Raw genomic sequence first — 20,976 nt, 5'->3', positions numbered from 1 at the left:
TTATTTTGTTTTCGTTTAGTTTAATTTATTAATTTGGAAGTAATCTTTTCCTTTCCTTTGGCAGATAAAAGTTAAATGCCCACACTGTGAGAAGGAACGCCCTAAACCAAGAAAGTCTTATTGAGGAATATTAATTTCTCCATCAGCACAAAATGCAAGTTGCTAGTGATATTAGTTTACAAACTTCATTCCACTTAAACTCGGTATTTCCAGCCTTAGCCACACGCTTTTCCAATTCCAAGTCAGTTTTTCTTTGTCATGCTACAATCTTGCAAATACAATAGTTGATGGTCACATAATAAGGAGTTTGCTCCAGTCTCCAACAATTTGTTGCATTTATCCCTTGCTCAGCGTGAAGAGACCCTCATTCCTAACTTAACTTTCTCCGAATTTACCATACTAAAAGAGGATGCATTATTCAGTTAACTACTACTCTACTAGTAGTAGTAGTGTTATATTTTGGGCCATAAAGATCATTTCTTTTGCAACCAGTAACTTCAAATCATTCCACAGTTTATCAAATTCAAACCAACAAATTGATGCAGTGTTCAATACTTCAAACCCTTTTAGTAAAAAAATGTTGTGGAATTTTTTTACATTAAGGCCTCAAACCTGATATCTGAGAGAAGATAACCTATGGAGCATCTAAAGAAAGTGGCAAAACAAACAACAAATCTTAATAGACTAGAAGTAGGCAATATAAATTTAGTAGCATATCACTATATCCGTTTGGCCTCCATATACAAGCTTGCTCTCTTGCTTTGATTCAACTTGAAGCCTAAGTTTCGATTAAAGAGATAACTTCACAACCATCAGCAACCAAATAAGCCCAGTTATTCCAGTTTGTCTTAAAGCTACTGCAGATTGAGCAGCAGATTTCAGTGATGGAGACAATGATGGAATTGGATTAATGCTGCTACTTATTGGCTGTGCTGCTGATGGTGGTGAGATTACAGGAGGTGATGCAGACAGCCCAAGAGGCGGACTCGTAACGTTATGACTAGGTGGAGGCACAGGAAGACTGGCATTATGATCAGATGCCAAAGTGTTGTCTTCCAGGACTTGATCAATGCCATGGCATCTGATGGAAGCAGTTTTGGTACAGATATTTGGACTAATGACTCTGGCATTGTTGAGAAAGAAACGCATGTTTCCAGAATTGGTGACTCTGAGGACAAGGTCAGGTTTGGAAGTTGGTATCATGGAACCTGTTGGGAAGTGTTCGAGGTGGTCGAAAAGCAACGGTGAAGGTATGGAATGCCGGAGCAAGAAATCTGCCACGTCATTTTCTTGGATTAAGGTTTGGGACAGTGTCCTGTCTCTTGGCATCAAGAAAGTGATGTTTCCTTGAATAAGGTCTGCAGGGGCCATGTTAATCAGCATTACAAAGGTGAAATAGTTGGCTTTCCTCATCTCCTCAATGGCTTGGAGGATGTCTTGGCTACTGTTTGTGGCAGTAGAGACAGATGAAATCAGCAACATTAGAAGGAAAGTCAAGAACATATGAATTCTGGCCATGTCTGTTTTTTCCTTTGTCAGTGACCTGCTAGACTTATGTTCTTTGAAGAGCATTTGATGATCTTATTATCATGGGTAATAATGCACTTTGTTAATTGAAAGTTAGCTTAAACATGCAATCTTGCTGCTCCAACAACTGAGCTTCATACCTACTGCATGAATGGTAGGTAAACTCTGCTAAGAGATTGCTCTATATATTCGTTTCTCTAGCACAAAGAGTGTTGTAATTTTACGTTTTAGTTTCAGTTTTTATGAAAATTAATGTTTTATTTTCTTGAAATGCTAATAGTGCGACCAATGATTAGATCAATATTTTGTAATCTTAGTTTGCCTAAGATGAGGTAAAATGGAAAAGTTCTTTAAGTACATATAGCAACTATCGCACTGTCATTATTCATATACACATAGAGGCATGTAATAAGGTTCAGACCATGCAATCTTGAGGATACGCCTGTGTATTTATTGTTTACTGTATATGGAGGTAAACCAATATGTCTCCTATATGTATCCATCTTGGATATATATAATATACAGGCTAAAATTCAATTGCCTAGTTCTCTTTGCCACTGCACAACTAATTTTGACAGAAAAAAAAAGAAGCGATATAAGGTAAAAGTTGCAACCATTAGACTGCAATTCTCGTAAATAAACACGAGTCATAATGTCTCGGGACGGGTACATGTTGTAGGCAGTGGCCTAGTCGGCAATGAAGTTGAAAACTTCATGGTGAACATCTTAATATAGCACATCTCCAAAGAGAACGAATGTCCTAGTTGAGCCAGTAAATCAGTTTTATGTCTGAAGAGGGATCCTGCCAACGTAGCGTCCCTCACCTGAGCAAAAAGTGACTAATTAGGCTCCTACTGCTCCTTAAAATATAAATTTTGAGTAGCCTCCACTTGGGTGCTGTTCTCTTTCCTCCATCGTGTTTTAATTTCTAAGACAATATAAGAAATTTTACACGATCAAGTCACTTGAAGGTAATGTAAATAAGTTAGTTGTATAAATGGTAAATAACAGATGACATTAATGGTGTAAAATAGTTACAACTTACATGGTGAAAATATAACTTGAATTCTTTTCTAATTAGCTGGTTTTCCAGCGCAGCATAGAACCTCTTTCTCCATTTTTTTCCATTTTTGGGTGGAATTGAAAAAAGAAAACAAAAATAGCGTATCCGACCTGCCGGATTCGAACCAGCGACCTAAGGATTTCAGCATACAAACTACAGTCCTCCGCTCTACCAACTGAGCTAAGGTCGGATTTGTTGGAGGTCTGCCCCCACTTTAATTAACATTTTACTGGCCTGTTCGCACCTCACACCAGCATTTTTACATTTCGAAAAAGAAGAAAAAAAAAAAAAAAACATAAAGGCTATAGAATATTTTGACAATTCATGATAAGTAATAAATCCTACGTTTCTTTGCGCTATTACACAATTTCTGTCTAATCTGTTTTATTATTAAGAATTAAACATCGAATTTCTGATGGTACTATTTATGTTTGACCTTCTACTAATTACATTGATGTAAGTTCCTATAGTCTGCAGGGGGATAGATTTCTATTAAACAATCACTGCTTCTCCATCTTCATTTTTCATGAATGTATAGTTTTATTTGCTTATTTAAATAATAAGATATACAAGAATATGCCATTACTTTTAGTTTGAAGGTAGTACCATCCTTTAATACTTAAAACGAATAGGTCTAAGCTTTAATCTCGCAGTCGCTAAATCAAATACATGAGTAGTATTCATTTTTCTCAAACGTATGTAGTAGTAATATATTTCCACCGAAAGGACAAAATAGAAGGAAAAACAATAGGCAACATGCTTAATCGAGTAATTTTCGGGCTATTATAATCTTCAATAGGGTTGCCAATATGAATCATTTGTATCCATTCTGCTCATTAAGCGTATACTCCCTAACATGAAAGTAGCGTTTAGATGATTCATCATAGTTCGAATTTTTTCGAGTAATTTTTTTAAGTTAAGGTTTCCTTCAATTCCATTAGGTGTCATAAAAGAAATCGTCGTTGGTTTCGTCTCTTGCAAAATCCCTTTTGTTTTGTTTTAAAAAAAATCCACTACAAGAATGATTGAAACTGCCGAGTTCATTAATCCTCAGATATATGAACTCAGGATGATCCAGTAATAACATTTTAAGTACCAACATACAGAAAATTCCGTGTATAAATAGCACATTAATTTAAGATCAACCATACATAATGAGTTGCTCAAATTTGAATAACAAACAAGCGTAAATCGCGCATTTACTTTTAAAATAATGTAGGATTAAGCTTTTGGGGGGAGAGATGGAATGGTAGGTGGTTCCTCAATTCTGGTTTGGGACTCTGCATGTTCTTGCACATCACTTTTAGCAGAAGCTACAGCAAGTTCTTGCACATCACCTTTTGCAGAAGTTGCTGCAAGTTCTTGCACAGGACCTTTTGCAGAAGTTGCAACATGCTCTTGAACATTACCTTTTGTAGAAGTTGCAACATGTTCTTGCACATTACCTTTTGTAGAAGTTGCAGTTTGTTCTTCCGCATGACCTCTTGTAAAAGTTCTTCTTTCTTCTTCAGCCAGTTTTTCCTTTGTCTTCTGTCCAACTTCCCCGGCAGCCCTAGTGACCCGATTAAAGGCACCTGCAGCCCAAGTTACCCCCGTCAAAGCATATCGGTTCTTCATGATGGCGGATCCGGCATTGCTAACAGTCTGCTCAGCAGCTGCAAAAGCAGATTTTGACTTTTCGGAGACCTGGAACTTCTGGTCCATTTCTTTCACTTTGTGGTTCACGATGGTTGCCCCCGTAGTGATTTTCTCGCTAAGGCCATATTTTTGGTCTAAAGAAGCAACTGTGGCTGAGGTAGTAGATGTGATCTTGTGTTTCTCGTCTAATGCCTTGGCTTTGCCAACTGCGTCCTTGCCCAAAATAAAGCCCTTTGCCAACATGCTACTGACCACATCCTCTGCCTTTTCAATTACAGGGGCGTTGGTGCTTCCAGTTGGCTACAGATAAAAAAGGTACACCTTTTAAGGACTACTCCGTGATGGATGAAGCCAGAAAGCCTGCTTAAAACATAAACTTATACTTACAGTTGGTGGCACTGAAGCAGTAGGTGGGAGCTTGTACTCGGGTGCAAGGACTATTGAGATGGGCTGATCAACAATTGTAGCTCCCTAAAAACACCAAGTGAGCTTATCAAAAGCTTATCAATCACAAAAGCGGAGCAGTAAAGGGACACATTCAGAATTGGAAACAACTCATTCTTGTAATTAAGCAGCATGTAAGCTAAGTGAACGACCCACAAATCTTATGCTAGAATGCAGTCACTTTGTATCACTACTATAATAAAGCTTCAACTGGATAAAAGAAGAGGAGAGAAAATGATGGTACTGATTTTTAAGTATAGAATGGTTTCCGTACTCTCTGTTCCTTTTCCATTCTAGACAACAAAGTGTATCAAGCATCCATTCAAATAATATCCGAGTAATTCTGACTTAAGTACTAAAATTGTAAAAGTATCCCCATAGTGTGCTTCCTTTTTTCCAACTCTAACTTCTACAACTAGAGAACTGCTAACTTTCAAAAAACTGATCAACTTTTACATTATGCTAAAATACAGTATAGTCTCTTAACTTTTCAAACTGCAATTTCCCCCTGAAGCTATGTGATCCTTCTATTAAGGCCATCAAGCTGAAGTATGAAGGCTACAGGCAAGTCACATGGACCTAGGCTTGTATGATTTCGCAGCTACTTTGCACTATTCTCTGCCGGCTCTGGTGAGCTTCAAGACTTTTAGCACCTCAAAGTGCTCTGGGCTAAACTGAAACCATAATTTTGCTTCTACGGGGAACGATAAATCCCCAGTCAGCTGCATTGAGATAAAACACAGATACGAATGCTAGCCGAGCGGATAAATACTTAGAGGAGAAAACTGGAAGCTCATACAGAAGTTGCCCACATTGGTTGAGGGATGGGTTGTTTGTCTACTTATTTGGACTTGGAAAATCCTCACTTCATGAGCTAAGTTTTGAGCTAACTTTCGAGTTAGTTAGGCCCAAGGTCCATTTATTGACTCCCACCAACAGTGTTGTGTGAAGTATATATCCAAATAAATGGAAGGATTAGCTCATACAGTTCCTTCAGTTAATGGTCTTATAAGCTTAATTGTGACAGTTGCACAGCTTGCTCACCTTTAGAAACTAATTTTTTGATGGTTAATTCCACTTTATAATGACTAGTCTAATTTAACCAAGAGAAACAATACAAACAAACAGCAAATTGTTGCCAACTTCGTGCAGCAGCTCCTTTGATGAGAAGTATCCTTTTTTCATAACCTAGAAAAGTTAGGAATCTCCTAAATGTGAAAGAAAATCTGGATTTATCTCCCATGGACAGATGAGGCAACAGCCAAATAATAGACATGAAGATTGGGAACCAACACAAAAGCACAAACAATGTGAGTTAAGATTTTTGATATATCAACCTACTTAAAGCTATGATTACAACTTTGCAACAGGAGCAGCACAACTTTGCCATTCTGTCTCATCCCACAAAACAACACGCCACATTGAGGAAACAAAGTGGTAATACAGAAGGATCTAGAAAAAAGGAATAGGAGCTAGCTTGCATCATTTTTGACAAGGGATGCTTGCTAATTAATCAACTGGCACAAAGGATTTGCAACTTTTATAGAATTACTGTTGTAAACTCAAGACACGATGACCATAAATTATACAAATAGACATTTGATTTCACCGAAAACAGTATTTGATCAACAAAGGTAACAGCTTTTTCAGCATTAGATCAATTAGACTCGCAATAGAAACTTATGAACTAACACTAACAAAAAAATGACAAAATGCCAAGATCAACGAGAAGTCTACGTACTGAAAGAAGAACTGCAGTCTCTGCACTCTGAGGATCCTTGAACGTGACATAAGCAACTTGAGATCGCTCATTCTCACTATACAATACAATAAAAAACGCGTGAGGAATAATAGAAACCATCAATCAGCTGGCATTGTAATTGGCTGCTTTTAAATTTTCAATAGGCACATTTCCCCCTGTTTATTCACCTTACTTCAGTACTTCTGATCATATAAAATCTTATGCAAAGATAAGATAAATGCTCAAAAAACCAAAAAGAAGAACAAAAACAAACCTTTTCATCTCTAAATATTCAATATCCCCAGAGAATGAAAAGAACTCCTTGATATCAAGCTCTTTAGCACCCAAAGAAACATTGCTCACTTGCACTGTTTTAACCTATCATCATAAACAACCAGAAAACATCAAGACTTGACAAAAAAAGGCTTAATAAAAAAATTATTTTTCCTTTTTTTTTTTTTTTTTTTTTTTTTTTCTGCTTGAGGGTGGAGAATCTAAATAGCCACAATATTTATCACCTTGGATATAAATTGCCATAAGATTAAAAGTTGCGCCTTTCGTATATATACTAGTTCCAGAAAAGATATAAACAAGAATATTAGATGAATTCTTTCCATTTATTTCAGATTTACAAATGAAATCGAATCTCATAGAATTGTGTTGTTATTTTAAATACATCTTTGTTTTGATCGTTATAAAGTCAGAAATAAAAAACAAAATAGCTAATTTGCATGCAACGATAAAATGAAAAAGAAAAAGAGATTGTTGAGCTTTGCACTTACCGACATCGAGACAAACCTTCGATTAATCCAAGAATAATTTGGAGGTTATCGGAAAAACAAAATTGCAGCAAAATCAAGAACCAATGGAGAAGAGAGGTGTAAAAGTTTTATTATGAATAGTATTATGGACGAGTTAGAAATGAACGTGTTATACGCGAAAGTTGGCAAATGGACACGCTATTTACCTTTCGGTGGTGTTTGAGACGTATAAACTAAACTAATTTGACCTTTCGCCCCCACAACTTAATGGACAAGCTCGGTAAAAGCCACAAGAAAAGCTTTAACTATAAGGCAGGAATTCTCATTTTGTTATAAAAATGATAAATATATAACATAAGAAATGTAGGGGAAAAAAATTGAGGGAGAGACTTTTTGTTTCTTCAGAAATTGATGTACAAAATGAAATAACTTAGCTTCTTATTTATAGGAAAAAAGAAGTTGCATGCTTTTCAAAAAGCTACTTGCTAGTTGCCTGCATAAATTATTTGCAATTTACTTGATTGATTGCAAGCGTTAGAAGTAATAAATGGATATCCACGATTATTTAAAACACAATTGTTATAATTGCCAATATTTTCAATATTCACATGCATGGTTAATGGTTCCATAGCCTGTCGATTTTGATTTACAATTAAAACGCGTGCGCTTGACTATTTTCTTCCCCATTATTATAAACGACATGTATATAATAGTTGAGATTTACAAATAATAATCTTGTCCAGAAGAAAAATTAAATTTAACTATTCAAGTATAATAGAAGATGAACTTTTTAATAATTCATTGATATCCTTTGAACACTAATAATGTAATGTAATTTAATTGGTTAAGTTGGGTTGGCGGACCTTCTCTAAATTACTCTACTCCAAGAGGAAAACACTTACCACCACAAGATGTGGTGCAATGGAGAAGGACGCTCTCCTCCTTAATCAAATGCTCCTTGTTGAAGTTACGGGTATGGAAAAAAAAAATCTTTGATAGAGAGCGCTTCCCCGAATGGGCCCTACGCGGCGCGAATCCGAAGTAGTTAGGCTCAAAAGCAGATACCAGACACCGAATAGAGGAAAAAAAAAAAAAAAAAAAAAGACGAGAACACTTGGAAGAGGTTTTATTAGTAAACGACAAAACTGAAGACAAACTGAAAATCAGAAACGGCAGAGGCGTTAAGGCTAAGGTAGTGAGGCACCTTCCCTCATTTCGTCGTTTTGTACTCTGAAGTAGTAGTTTCACTTGCACGCCACATCGCCCACTTCCTCTGCTCTAATTCTTGCAAGCTTATGTATTTTCAAATTCAATTGAAAGCAACCTCCCATATCCAAATACATTAAACACAATGTTGCTTGATACTGCTTCAATTAATCCGCCTACATCCCAAGTCACACATTTCTGATTCTTTGTTAGCACACCTACCAAAATCTTCTTTTACTATTTTTTTAAGTAGGTAGAAATGAGCTTTGAAGATCTTGAATTGAGCAATTCTTTTTATGTTCAAGGAGGAAGTGGATCATGGGGACGACAAACAAAGCAAACCATCACAAACCCATCTGCTTCTGATAATCGTCAGTCCATAGTAATTGGTGTGTTTAAAATAAACACAGCTTTGACAAACTTTCAACGCCTTGTTAGCATCCTTGGAACCCCCAAAGACACTCTTCAACTTCGCCACAAACTGTTAAGGCTTCTAATTAATCTCTTTTAGTTAGGATTTTCTATAAGGATTATGTAGATTAAGCTATCAATGGTATTAAAGTGGTGCATGTGTTAACAGGGCATAATTTCTTGTATTTTCTGCAGCCATAGTACAAGGCAGCAAATTGGGGAATTGATAAAAGAAACTTCAGCTAAGCTTAAGCAAGCCATTGAATCTGACAAACATTCTCAATCCAGTGTAAGTGGCGAAAATACTTTCATTTTAAGACTTTGAGTGAGAATAGAACAAAAGAGTGATGATAGAAGGATGCATCATACATTGGGATACAATTTTCCCCTGAATCCATCTCTGTTTTTGGAACTATAAGGTGCTGAAAACGGATAATGGATACTCTCTGGAAACAGCTTACAGTTTTTATTATATCTTGTAAATAATGTTTCTTTTAACTTCAGGCCACCAAGAAGATTGCTGATGCTAAGCTTGCCAGGGATTTCCAATCAGTTCTTAAAAAGTTCCAAAAGGCTCAGCAACTTGCAGCACAGAGAGAAGCAGCTCACACTCCTTTCATTTCCCAGGCAAACAATCTATCCGGGTAAATTAACCATTCCAAATGCCTCTACTTCTTGTATGCAATCTTTCTTTCTTAGAATTCTGCTATTCAGAGCCTGATCTAGAATTTAAACATTGATGAGTTTAACCTTAGGTTGATACACCTTTGTACCGAAACTACCGGTTTAAAATTTAATATATATCTACATTTTAGTGATTTTTTACCTGTATATCTAAACTCCATCACTAAAATGATGTTCTGAGAAGCAGTTAACTTGAATGTCCACGTCCCCCGAGCCCTGTAGACTAGTTACTAGGCTGGGAAAAGGATCAAACATTGATGTTAGTACTATTTATTCAGCCATACAAATACTCACCAATTTCTCAGTGCCAAAGGATGAATTTTGCTTAGATTTTGAATTCGTGATCTTGATATCTTAAATTTTTGCCTTTTGCAGCAGCCCAGAGATTCAAATAAGTTCATCTACCAGTCCCGAGAGCAGTTCTATCCTTCTGGAATCCAAAAGGTTAGATGATAGTTAAGCAGACACTTGTTTTTTGGTTTTGTTGGTTGATAACGTATGTTGAGAAACTTTCTTTCAGCACCCATGTTCCAATATGGCAAGGCAAGTTGCTGTAATCTTATTTTCTCACTGTTTCATAAATTCTTTATGCTACCACCAGTTCTTTTGCTCATAGTGAATCCTGATTTTCCTTATATGGCAGACAGGGCGTCGTACAGTTGGACCATGAGATTGTTCTTAACGAAGCCATCATTGAAGAAAGAGAGCAAGGAATCATAGAGATCCAGCACCACATTGGTGAACTGAATGAGATGTTCAAGGATTTGGCTTTATTGGTCAATGAACAAGGAATTATGCTGGGTTAGCTAATATCTCTATCAAATCTTTTACCTTTGTCTTTCTTCCTCCAAAATTTGTCAACTATATTTGATCTTATTAATGGATGTAACACCCTACAACCCATGTGCCAGATGATATCAGTTCCAATGTTGAGAGCTCTCATGATGCAACTGCACAAGCTGCCCAGCAACTCACCAAGGCATCGAAAATTCATCGATCTACTTCATCTATGGTAAGTGTCAAGGTTGCAGCTAGTTGTCTTCCCTTCTTAGCCGCAAGCTTTTTAGCTAATGCCTCACCTTTAGTTTGAGGCAAAACTTGACACTTCCAAATTTTCCTTGCAGAGCTGCTTGTTGTTGGTGATATTTGGGGTCATCCTACTAATTATAATTGTACTGGTGCTAGCATAAAGAATTTTCTTCCAAGTTACTACAAAATTGAGATATTGTAGCTTTTTCATCTCCTAAGTGTATGGAATCCAATTCTACCTGCATCAGTCTGCTTATGTAGATAATTTGTATAGCCTTCAAGGTACACATGTATAGTAAAACAATTTATAGGCATTGCCCGCTATCTGTTCACCCTCTATTTCGTCCGGGAGAAACAAACAAAAAAAGGCAGTTCAGTGCGCTACGCGAGCTATCACATTGTGTATATTGATTACGTACAATAATCTTACCTGACAGAAGTTATTTCCATGCTTAAACCCGTTACCTTCTAGTCACAAAATGGCAACTCTTACCATAGCATGAAACCCCCTCTTCGTTTCCATGACCCAAATATAGTCAGAAATTGGCATTTAACAATCACATCCGCAAGTAAATTAGTAAGTACCATTTTTTCTAGTACTTCAGAGACAGTACGAGGTAGCCAGGTTGGCGAATACCATCCCCTCATTATCCCCCAAGTCCTCCCTTCGCTCACAGAGATTCTTCCTTCCTCGCGAGACTAGTGGTTATATGTCTATTTTATGTTACCAGCAGCCTGCAGGGTACAAATATTTATTGCTTGTGCTCCAAGCCTCCACTTGATCCAACGAAGGCAAGAATCAATTGAGTCAACATGCAAGAAAAGATACTACCCACGTCTAACCAAAGGCAGCAAAACCAAATACCTATTATGATTGATCCTTCAACAGCATTCAAACGAGAAAACTGATATATACCAAATTGATCCAACATGGAGACTGATTCTGCTACCACAATGGGTATTAGTCTCTCCATCAAACATTGGTAATCCGGTAAACATTTACCCAGACAGTGTTTACACCAAACCATAACCCAAAATGAAACCTTTTCACATGCACACAGAAAGCTTCTTTCTCTATTTCTCATAAGATAGCAAGCAGTAATGAGAAATCGAACCAAATAGAGGGGTGCAAACTATAAATGTTCAGAATGACCAATATTAATATGATGGAAAGTGAGGAAGGAAAATACGTTCATGACTGATAAGCTCATCATATCTGGAAAAAAGAAGCGACTATATCATGGGAGAAATCTGCTTGAAGTAACCTTTGCAGATTAACAGTATCACATTTTCTTGAAAATTTTACTTACATCTCCATCATATCCTAATTGTCATTCCCATTATGTTAAAAAAAGAACTCATATATACCATCAGTGGCAATCTTTTAGAACCTTTCATCCCACACTGGTAACTACAATTGACGAATACTCGAAGTGTTTGAATCAAAATGCATTGACCAGAAAACATTTTTTCCTAATCAAAACTTCATCCTTGGTGAGCACCAGTCTCCCAAAAAAAGCATTGCTGTCCACCAGTACAGAGCATTCACCTGACAAAAACCACACAAGCATGATGAGAAACTTAAAGCCCTGTGCTCTCCCCAAGCTTACCACTGGTTTTAGCAGCTGTGCTCAAAGAAAAAAATCTAATGTTGCAACAATTAAAACATACGAGTAACACTAAACCTAAGAATAGAAGGTCTACAAGGAATTGAGGAAACATTGAGAACTGACTCCAACTCGAGATGTCAGTCACCCACCCATATACTGCAACATGCTGAGGTATAAAATGAACGGAGCATCTCCGTTCCCACCACAAAACAAAATTAACTCAACAAAAGATTTCAAGCAACCGGCAGGTTGTTAGCAGCAAACAGAATCACATACATCTATGCATTGAAAGTGATATCCTCTTTCTTGATGGACAAAGTGACAAAATTGGTCGCTTATGTTTGGGGGTTGGTCTAAACCTGTAAGTGAAACTCCTCTTTGTTAGCAGCATACAGAGACACGCACTAAGGGTGTCTTTGAGGGTACAAAAGGGATATAAACATTGATTCACTACTATTTCAAATAATTGAGGGTCGAAGGAAGCAAATGCTGCATTTAAATGTGGCTTGAATAAGTTTTTTTTCCAGTTTAAAACGGCTAACATGCTTCTCACAAGCCAACTCTGTCAAAGATGACACCGCCGTGTGTTCTAATAATAACAGAGACCAAAATTGCTCAATTGTAAACATAAAAGACAATAACTCCTCAGATGTAGATTTAAAGACCATTTTAGACCAATCCCCAACATAAGGTACTATTTTGTCATTTTCTTATGAGTTAGAATTGCAAAACTTCGGTCTTAAAAAGACCTATTTGTGTGACAATCAAAATTAAGGAATAGGGAAATAATAAGCTCATCATAGTGAATAACAAATGAAAATTCTACCTCTGATGTTTTTCAGCTTCAAATAAAGTTCACAATTTCATTCACTGTGGGAGCCTGATGCAAGAAGCTCCATCTGTTATGTAAGATGACTCATGTGCTTCATTTCATCACAATCACTCGCTTGAACTCTTGGAACCTCCTCTTCCTTCGCTAAAACATCTTCTACTGCTAGAGAACCAATCTCATGCTTATCGCCGGTGAGAGGACTTGCTAAAAGAAGCTGATCCCAGAAAATGTCATTGATGCCTGGAAGCTTAGGCATCTCATCCAAAGAGACATCTGTAGAAAATCCATCAGGGACAAAGGATGTTACACCACCCACAATACCTTGCATTGCGTCATTGTATGGCATATGCCCAGTCTCCGACTGCTTAAGGTCAGTTATTTCAAGAGTTTCCAGTGTATTGATCCCATGTCCTTCAGAAAATTCAGGCGAAACATGGTCTGTCTGAGAGTTGAGCGCATTTAATTCAGGAAACTGAGGAACTTTGGCCTCCCCAGGAACCAGACCAGGGGAATGCTGTATGTCAGGAATGACAGATAAACTGGAGTTGAATGGAAATCCTGAATCTGACATCAGATGAGATTGTGAAGAAGTTGGCAATTCCGAAAGGGTAACCCCAGAAAAATGACTGGATGTACCACCAGTGTCTAATGTATTTTCAAAAGACCTTGCATGATTAGTTAAGAAACCATTTGTATTCCTAACTTTAGTTTCCAGCCCACCAGATGCTTTAGTTTTAAGGATCTTCTGCAGCAACGCTATTGCTGCCTCATTCATTAAAGGCTGGTAACGGACTATCTGCCTGTCATGCAAAGTACTGACCGACTTGCCTGCATAATTTTCCTCTTCCTGGTTGGGGAACCTCCTCTTCTTATTCATCCCAGGAATGCGCCTTTTACCTTCATTCTGTTGATGAACCAGTTCAGCTATAAATCCAGGGCTCTGCAAGGCCTTAGCAAGGAATGACATCGTTTGTTGTTGCCTTTGCTCCATTAACTGAAGACGCTGCCCGACATTTTCCAAGCGGTGGTCTGTTGCCTGCTGCTGCTGCCTCAACTTGACTAGCTCCTCCGTATGAATACTTTTATCCCTTTTAAGACTTTCCACCTCTTCTTCAATTCCAATTTTCCCAACTTCAACACAAGATCCAACAGATAAACTTTGCACATGGGAGGCAGTCTCCTGATGAACCTGCATTTGAGAGGGTTTTCGCCTACTTATAGTCTTCAAGAGGTGTTTGTGGCCTCTAACAAATCCCTCATTTGCAAATTCCCAGCAGTCTGGATCAACCTTCTTGTAACCCTGGTTGATGATAGGGGAAAGCAAACTGTAAAAAGAGTTAAGGTTGCCCAACATATACAGAGAATATTTATAACCAAAACATACAGGCAACAGAGATTGACAAAGCTGTATTAACCACATTACACAAGAAAATATTGACAAAGCTGTATTTCCCTCGTCATAATTAAAAGAGGTTCTTGTCACCGATCAATTACTTAGAACATTGAAACCTGGACATATTGGTTGCAGTGTCACATAGTTACACTTCCCCTTATGAATTGATTCAGTTATTCGGCAGACAGGATTAGCAATGACTGGAATGCTTGAAGTTGTTGGGAATGGTCATATGAGATTATAATACTTGCATCGTGATTTTGTTTTGACTAACTTATTCCAAGAAAAATGTCTTATAGTGAGAGCTAGAACACAATCGCCCCGAGAAAAAACGTCTACAACAACAAATATACAGACAAACATAGAACAACTAAGGACACCTTAGTGAGAATTAATTTTTTTTTATTTTTTTTTTTAAATACAGAAAAACATAAGTAACTTTTGCAAAACAATTACCATATCAAATCAGCTGTGTCTCAATCTCAGACTAATTAGAGTTGGTTATACAAATCATCGGTATCCATTCACTCTATTCAGATTTCAGACCCATTCATTTCAACATACCACAACCACCATTGGCGACATTTAGAGACAAATTCAACACTTAAAAAAATCATTATTTAGGGTTTAAGGAAATTACTACAAACACGAACATCACAAGCAAAAGCATAAATCGAAATAGCGAGATTCATTTCATTTCAACATACTGGACACATTGGCTATACAAATCATCGATATCCATTCACTCTATTCAAACTCATTTCATTTCAACATACCTCAACCAAAATTGGCTACATCTAGAAGCAAATTCATCACATTAAAAAGTGCATTATCTAGGGTTTAAGTAAATTAATACAAACCCTAACATCACAAGCAAAAGCATATAAATCTAAAATAGTGAGAAGAAGAGCGATGAAGTTCAACAAAGAAGAATGTTAGTACGAACATAAGTATTCAACAGCCTGACGAAGTTATTGTGATTAAAATGCTTAGCCAAAATATCTGTAGAAAAATGTAAATCAGTTTTGCAGAAACAATTACTATATCAAATCAGTGTGTCTCAATCCCAGACTAATTAGAATTGGCTATACAAATCATCGGTATCAAATTCCACTCTATTCAGACACATTCATTTCCAACATTGGCAAAGTTTAGAAACAAATCAACACTTAAAAAAAAGGTGCGTTATCTAGGGTTTAAGTAAATTGCTACAAACACGAACACCACAAGCAAAAGCATAAATCTAAATAGCGGGATTAAGAAATGAAGTTCAACAAAGAAGAATAATAGTACTAACATAAGTATTCAACTGCCTGACGAAGCTTGAGAAGTTATTATGCTTAAAATACTTAGGCAAAATAAGCCTAGAAAATTCCTGAACATCCCAAACGACGAAACTGTTATTACTCTTACTCCAAGACACAACTGAATCGGTCGATAAATCATCAACCATATCATACGTCTTGCTTAAAAAAGGCGGTGGTGAATTTCCTGTCTCATCAACTCCTCCCATTTTTGCCCCTTTACCAATCAGCTATTCACTGGTTCTATTTATGTACACAGACAGAGATACGAAGAGGCAGAATTTACACGAGACACTAGAAATTTTTTGAAGGTTTGGCGATTCGAGGAGAGGGTGAGAGAAAATTTTAAATTGGGAAAAGGATGATAAAGTGATGGAAGTAGACTCGATTACTCAAAGAATAAATGTCCTACCAACTGTGTACCCTTTTTAGGAATATACTCGTCATGTTCCCGTTTACTTGTCAAGCATGAGTCGTTCTAAAATGAAAAAGACACGTATTATAAATGTTTACTTTAGTTGGAGTATTAAAAATAAATTAATGTGATATTCGCAAGACCAGTTTTAACAATAAAATAATTAATAATGCAGATATTGTGATGTACTCCCTCAGTTTATTTTTACTTGTTTTGTATATTAAAAATAATTGTTCATTTTTAATGGTTCAGTTTGAAAAATTAAGAGATAACTTATCATTTCATGCCTATTTTATCTTTATTATTAATTATTAGGTTGGAAAGTTCAAGAACTTTTTAGTAGCTATACAACTTTTAAATTATGTTTTATTGATTTAATCAATTGAATGATTTAGTAATAATTAGAGTGATATAATAAAATTATCATTTTATTTTTTTTTAGAAAAAGCTACTCCCCAAAAGATTTATTTTCCTAAAGTTTGGCCAAACACCTCACTTTTTTAAAAATAAGCACTTATTAAAAAAATAAGTACTTTTGGGGGAAAAATAAGCTTGGCCAAATAGGCTATTAATCAATTGAATGATTTAGTAATAATTAGAGTGATATAATAAAATTATCATTTTATTTTTGACTCCTTAATGGACATACCAAATCAATACATGACAAATAAAAATGGACGGATGAGCTCTAGCAAATCGGCTAAACCATTGATGAAAGAGGAGAAAAAAGGAAGTAGGAAGTTAAGGATCTCTGACGAGAGGTGTTAAAATACCTTTAAAACGGAAAATTTTAAAATGTGCTTCACACAACTGACATTAGTTGTGTAAGTTTTTTTTGTGAGATAAGGAAGTGAACTCAAAATTTGTGAATTCAAAAGTGTAAGATGTGGGTTCACTTCTTTATCTCACAAAAAAGAGCCTCACACAACTAATGTCAGTTGTGTAAGGCACATAATAAAACTTTTTTCCTTTAAAACGGATTAAAACCGAACCTAGACGTTCTTTTGTTTTTTTTTTTTTTTTTAAATATAAAAAAAGGTTTAAAACCATATGGAATAATTGTGATTCGTATTTACCTTTATATAGAAAATGAAAAAACAAACTAAATTCACCTGAACATTACTACATGTATAAAAGTACTTATTTATAATTTAAATATGCACAGCTTAGTTTTCTGAGTGTTGAGAAATGACTTGCACGACTATAAAAGTCCTGATGATCAAGTCGACAGAGTAGTAAGTACGCACTTGTTTCTTCCCTTCATGGACGTTATTCCTCCACGGATAGGAGGACAATGGGTTGGACAAAGTAGGAGTTCCAATTTTTTTGGATTTATTATTCTAGAGATACTTACAAAAAAGTACCAACGACATTTTTTTATTATAAAATTTACTAAAATTCTTTCTTTCTGTTATACAATTGAAGTTAATCCTTTTTTCCGTCACTAAAAAAACTGGATAATTTATGAGGTTGAAAGTTACAATTCGCGGAGGTTTTAGCCTCCACTATTTGCTAGCGGAAGATAAAACCCCCACGAATTGTAACTTTCAACCTCCCAAATTTTTTTTTTTTTTTTTGTAGTGCGTGTCTCTTTCTCACTCGTCATCTCTACGCTTCTTCTTCCTTCACTTTTCAAGGTATGTCGAATCTCATTTCTTACCTCTTTCTCCTTTAATTTTTCCTACCCCAAAAATAACAAAGAAATAACAAATCGTAATTAAAGTACGCATCTGGCAACAGTTGCATGATGAAAATTAAATTAGAAAGGTAATGCACATTGTTGAACAAACTTAAAGATGAGGGCTTAAATTTTAAATCTGATTTTGTAAATTTTTTGAATGGTATTGTTTATACTTGGTGAAAAGAGTCTAAAAAAATTGTCTACGAAATTTGAAGTCATTTGGTGAAAATTTAAACTGGTTTTAAATAAGGATTCTAACTTAAAATCATATAAGACATTTGCTTCTATAGCTAGGATGTCCATACCCTTTTATCTAAAATTGACATATCTTTATGCACTATATAAACTTTTATACAAAGTAGATACATTGCTCAATATATATACTGTTTAATAATGTATAAAAAACTATTGCAAATTTTGTTGGCCATATGGAACTGAACAAAAGATGCAAATAATTGTATTGGGCTGTATATTTTTAAGAAGTCCCTTTATTTAATATGAAAAATTTATAATTTTATGTTATTTCTATTTTATAATTTTTGCATTCTACCACAATTTTCAGATATTTAATTCATTTCTTATATTTATAGCAACAAGGTAGTGATGTAAACAAGAGTGCTCATTCGATCGTAAGAACAAGTGCACAAGGAACACAAAAATTATCAAGATTTAAAATTTAATGTTTGTTCTCTAATAATGTACAACAACAAGAACCAATCGGTCGAGTAAAATTAACAAATAGGTATCTACTAAGTTGCTCATATCTTGATTTGGTGGATAAGAGGGTCATAAGCACATCGCCATATTAAGTGTCATAAGAGGATGTCGCTAGCTCAATTGTTCAACTTTGTCTCAAGTCTATTTTAAATCTCTTTGCTCTTTGTTATGTGATATATTGGATCTCCTCTCTCTTCTTGGCAGCTAGTTTGATAAATTATAAGTTGGATGACTTGTATTTTTTGATAAATTTTAAGTTGGATGATTAGTATTTTTTGCGCGGACAGTCTATCCGTTTTCATGATTTCTTTTAAATGAGATGACAATGAATCTAAACAGTTAATACTCTTTTACTTGTACAATATAGTTAAAATGAATCTCTCTCAGTTGTCTATATCAGCAAATCAAGAGAGATTTATTATTTTCTTTCAATCCAATAAGTTTGGAAAGTCATCTTGTACAGTGAATGAGACACCTGCTAACATGGACATTCTTGTGTGCACTTTTATTGCGTAGACTCGTGTTTACCCCAAACCAAATAATATTAGAAGTTACAAATTAAAATGAGAATAAATATCAATTAACATTAACCATGAATAGGTGATAATTACGCATGACAACCACATGTTGACATTCATTTACTTGTTATAAGGAGGGGGTGGGCGTTCGGGCCATTCGGATTAGATATGAAAATTTCGGTTTTGATTTTCGATTTTCAAATGTACAAATTACAATCCAAATGCAATTCAAATAAGCTTGGATCGGACTGGATTTTTTAAGTTTAATTTCGAATTAATCGGTTTGGAAATTCGGATTTTCGGTTTTGACTTTTGTGCCTTTAAAGCAAGCTTATTAGGAACGAGTTACCAAGTTACAAGTTTTAGCATAATGTGAAACCAAATAAGAGCTAGAAATATGTCGATTCAAAGAAAGAGTTGTTACCACTAAACCAAAAGGTATCAAGTCCAGATAAGTTCAGTTCACATTATTCCTTCTGTTTCATGGAAGTTGCGTTATTCTAAAAGTAAAGTGAACTCCAACTTTGCAAGCTAAGCAAGATGGACAATAAGGAAGATGATAGGCAACACCTGTTATGGGAGGGCTGCAGGGTAGTAATCTATGGACGTTTGGACTTTAGTATTGGGCATAGATAAATATGGGTAGGACTAACTATAAGGTATAAATTTTTTGAAAAGTATTAAATTCGATATCCAAAATTTTTTAAAATAAAATCCGAAGTCCAATCCATAATCCAAAAATCCAAACTAAATATCTAAAAAGTTCGAATTTCAATTTGAATTTTGGGATGGCCCAATCTTTGCCCAAACCTAGTTATAAGCATTGTGTATGACTAAGACTTTTCAATAAGCTTAAATTTGATGGTAGGATTTAATTTACAGTTTCATATTGGTCTTACGCGTTCTTGTATAAGATGGAAACATTTGACACACAGATTTTCATTAGAAGACTCAAGTTCTTGTATAAGATGGAAACATTTGACCCACAGATTTTCCCTTCCTAACAAGTTTGGGACTTGAAGCTGGAGAAAGAAGTCCAGAGATCACACACTAACTTCAAAAAGAATCTTATTACCAGATCTAGGTCGATATGGACGAAGCAACAATCTTATAGAGTGTGCAATGCGAGTTCCTAGTGTTCAATTAGCAACATTAGCTCTTGTATAACAAAGGGGTAACATAACAACACTTTCAAGTGAGTGCTGCAGAATATTTTCAGTTGCTTATTACCATTTACCAGTGTGAAACATCAACTTCCTTGAGCATCTCTATATACTTAAAAAAAACCACACAAGTAACGCTCACTAAGTTGCACTGCCATTTCGGCTAACAAGTGCAACACTTCAGATAACAGTGATGTTAGAAAGTACATTGTCCCAGAAATCAGGGGCAGCTCAAGAGTGAGCCTAATAAAGCTTTTGCTTTAGGCCCCCAAAATATTTTAATAGTGAAATTTATGATTCTATTTTCGCTTAAACAATATTGGAGATTATAAAAAAGTTACAAATTTATATAAAAAAGGAAAGAAAGAAATTTTTTGCCTACTTTTTAACAAAATTATTTTAGAACTTTGAAGTAAACTACTAAAATCTTCATAATAAATAAATAATGTTTTTACAATAATATCCAAGATAATGTATTGCAAACACATGATCAACATCTCACAACAATATCCAAGATAATGTATTGCAAACACGTGAATAACATCTCACTACTTGAATTAATCCTTACTATTATAGATAATAATATTACTATGTAAAGTTAAAGACTTTATGTTTTTTAATAATAGGAAGATTAATGATTATAATCTTCTGACTTGGACTAAGAAACACACATTCCTTGTAAGAAAAAGCAATATGAGTACTATGTGTAACCCCAATTGCTTAGTTTGGACCAAGAAAAAAGATTAAATGGCGTCGATTAGATGGACTAGAGGAAAAACTATAGGAAGAGGGGGATTCGGTATCGTCATTTTAGCTACTACATAGAAGAATTTCTCCGT

The 20,976-nt window shown here is 35.5% G+C and overlaps 4 protein-coding genes and 1 non-coding gene across 6 annotated transcripts; 1 reads left to right on the top strand and 4 right to left on the bottom strand.

Annotated features, from left to right (window-relative positions):
* Window positions 1-747: 747 nt before the first annotated feature.
* On the bottom strand, window positions 748-1,873 carry LOC132052558 (FAS1 domain-containing protein SELMODRAFT_448915-like). Its single transcript, XM_059444152.1, has one exon. The coding sequence runs from the start codon at window positions 1,570-1,572 to the stop codon at window positions 790-792; it is 783 nt and encodes a 260-aa protein (XP_059300135.1). The 5' UTR covers window positions 1,573-1,873; the 3' UTR covers window positions 748-789.
* Window positions 1,874-2,694: 821 nt separating this feature from the next.
* On the bottom strand, window positions 2,695-2,780 carry TRNAY-GUA (transfer RNA tyrosine (anticodon GUA)). The gene is given in 2 exon segments: window positions 2,695-2,730; window positions 2,744-2,780. It is a non-coding gene; the product is annotated as a tRNA-Tyr (tRNA).
* An 831-nt stretch (window positions 2,781-3,611) lies between these two features.
* On the bottom strand, window positions 3,612-7,354 carry LOC132052556 (binding partner of ACD11 1-like). The gene is made up of 5 exons (XM_059444149.1): window positions 7,196-7,354; window positions 6,688-6,791; window positions 6,414-6,489; window positions 4,616-4,699; window positions 3,612-4,528 (listed from the first exon to the last, which is right to left on the bottom strand). Exons 1-5 carry the CDS (start codon window positions 7,199-7,201, stop codon window positions 3,812-3,814), a joined length of 987 nt encoding a protein of 328 aa, XP_059300132.1. The 5' UTR covers window positions 7,202-7,354; the 3' UTR covers window positions 3,612-3,811.
* Window positions 7,355-8,269: 915 nt separating this feature from the next.
* Window positions 8,270-10,886, top strand: LOC132052557 (syntaxin-22-like). 2 transcript variants are annotated; one of them, XM_059444151.1, is made up of 7 exons: window positions 8,270-8,863; window positions 8,987-9,080; window positions 9,296-9,435; window positions 9,851-9,919; window positions 10,119-10,276; window positions 10,387-10,487; window positions 10,600-10,886. In XM_059444151.1, the coding sequence occupies exons 1-7, from the start codon at window positions 8,640-8,642 to the stop codon at window positions 10,663-10,665; spliced, it is 852 nt and encodes a 283-aa protein (XP_059300134.1). In that variant the 5' UTR covers window positions 8,270-8,639; the 3' UTR covers window positions 10,666-10,886. The 2 variants fall into 2 exon arrangements, with proteins under 2 accessions (XP_059300134.1, XP_059300133.1); XM_059444150.1 differs by having other exon boundaries at window positions 8,270-8,890.
* An 833-nt stretch (window positions 10,887-11,719) lies between these two features.
* On the bottom strand, window positions 11,720-16,092 carry LOC132052555 (heat stress transcription factor A-1b-like). Its single transcript, XM_059444148.1, has 3 exons — window positions 15,637-16,092; window positions 12,941-14,246; window positions 11,720-12,053 (listed from the first exon to the last, which is right to left on the bottom strand). Exons 1-2 carry the CDS (start codon window positions 15,850-15,852, stop codon window positions 13,017-13,019), a joined length of 1,446 nt encoding a protein of 481 aa, XP_059300131.1. The 5' UTR covers window positions 15,853-16,092; the 3' UTR covers window positions 11,720-12,053; window positions 12,941-13,016.
* Between the last annotated feature and the right edge of the window lie 4,884 nt (window positions 16,093-20,976).

This window comes from Lycium ferocissimum, chromosome 4 (assembly GCF_029784015.1).
Source record: "Lycium ferocissimum isolate CSIRO_LF1 chromosome 4, AGI_CSIRO_Lferr_CH_V1, whole genome shotgun sequence".
NCBI classification, from domain to species: Eukaryota; Viridiplantae; Streptophyta; class Magnoliopsida; order Solanales; family Solanaceae; genus Lycium; species Lycium ferocissimum.
Note: the sequence above shows the minus strand (reverse complement) of the source record. Positions and strands in the feature narration are given on the sequence as shown.

Coding starts and splice junctions, on each gene's coding strand:
- LOC132052557 (XM_059444150.1), top strand. CDS start 8,640: ATGAGCTTTGAAGATCTTGAATTGAGCAATTCTTTTTATGTTCAAGGA. Junction 8,891..8,986: donor CTTCTAATTAATCTCTTTTA/GTTAGGATTTTC, acceptor TATTTTCTGCAG/CCATAGTACAAGGCAGCAAA. Junction 10,277..10,386: donor TGAACAAGGAATTATGCTGG/GTTAGCTAATAT, acceptor CCCATGTGCCAG/ATGATATCAGTTCCAATGTT.
- LOC132052558 (XM_059444152.1), bottom strand. CDS start 1,572: ATGCTCTTCAAAGAACATAAGTCTAGCAGGTCACTGACAAAGGAAAAA.
- LOC132052556 (XM_059444149.1), bottom strand. Junction 4,700..6,413: donor AGACTGCAGTTCTTCTTTCA/GTACGTAGACTT, acceptor TGGTGTTTTTAG/GGAGCTACAATTGTTGATCA. Junction 4,529..4,615: donor CTGCTTCAGTGCCACCAACT/GTAAGTATAAGT, acceptor TTTTATCTGTAG/CCAACTGGAAGCACCAACGC.
- LOC132052555 (XM_059444148.1), bottom strand. CDS start 15,852: ATGGGAGGAGTTGATGAGACAGGAAATTCACCACCGCCTTTTTTAAGC. Junction 14,247..15,636: donor TCAGGCAGTTGAATACTTAT/GTTAGTACTATT, acceptor ATCATCAACCAG/GGTTACAAGAAGGTTGATCC.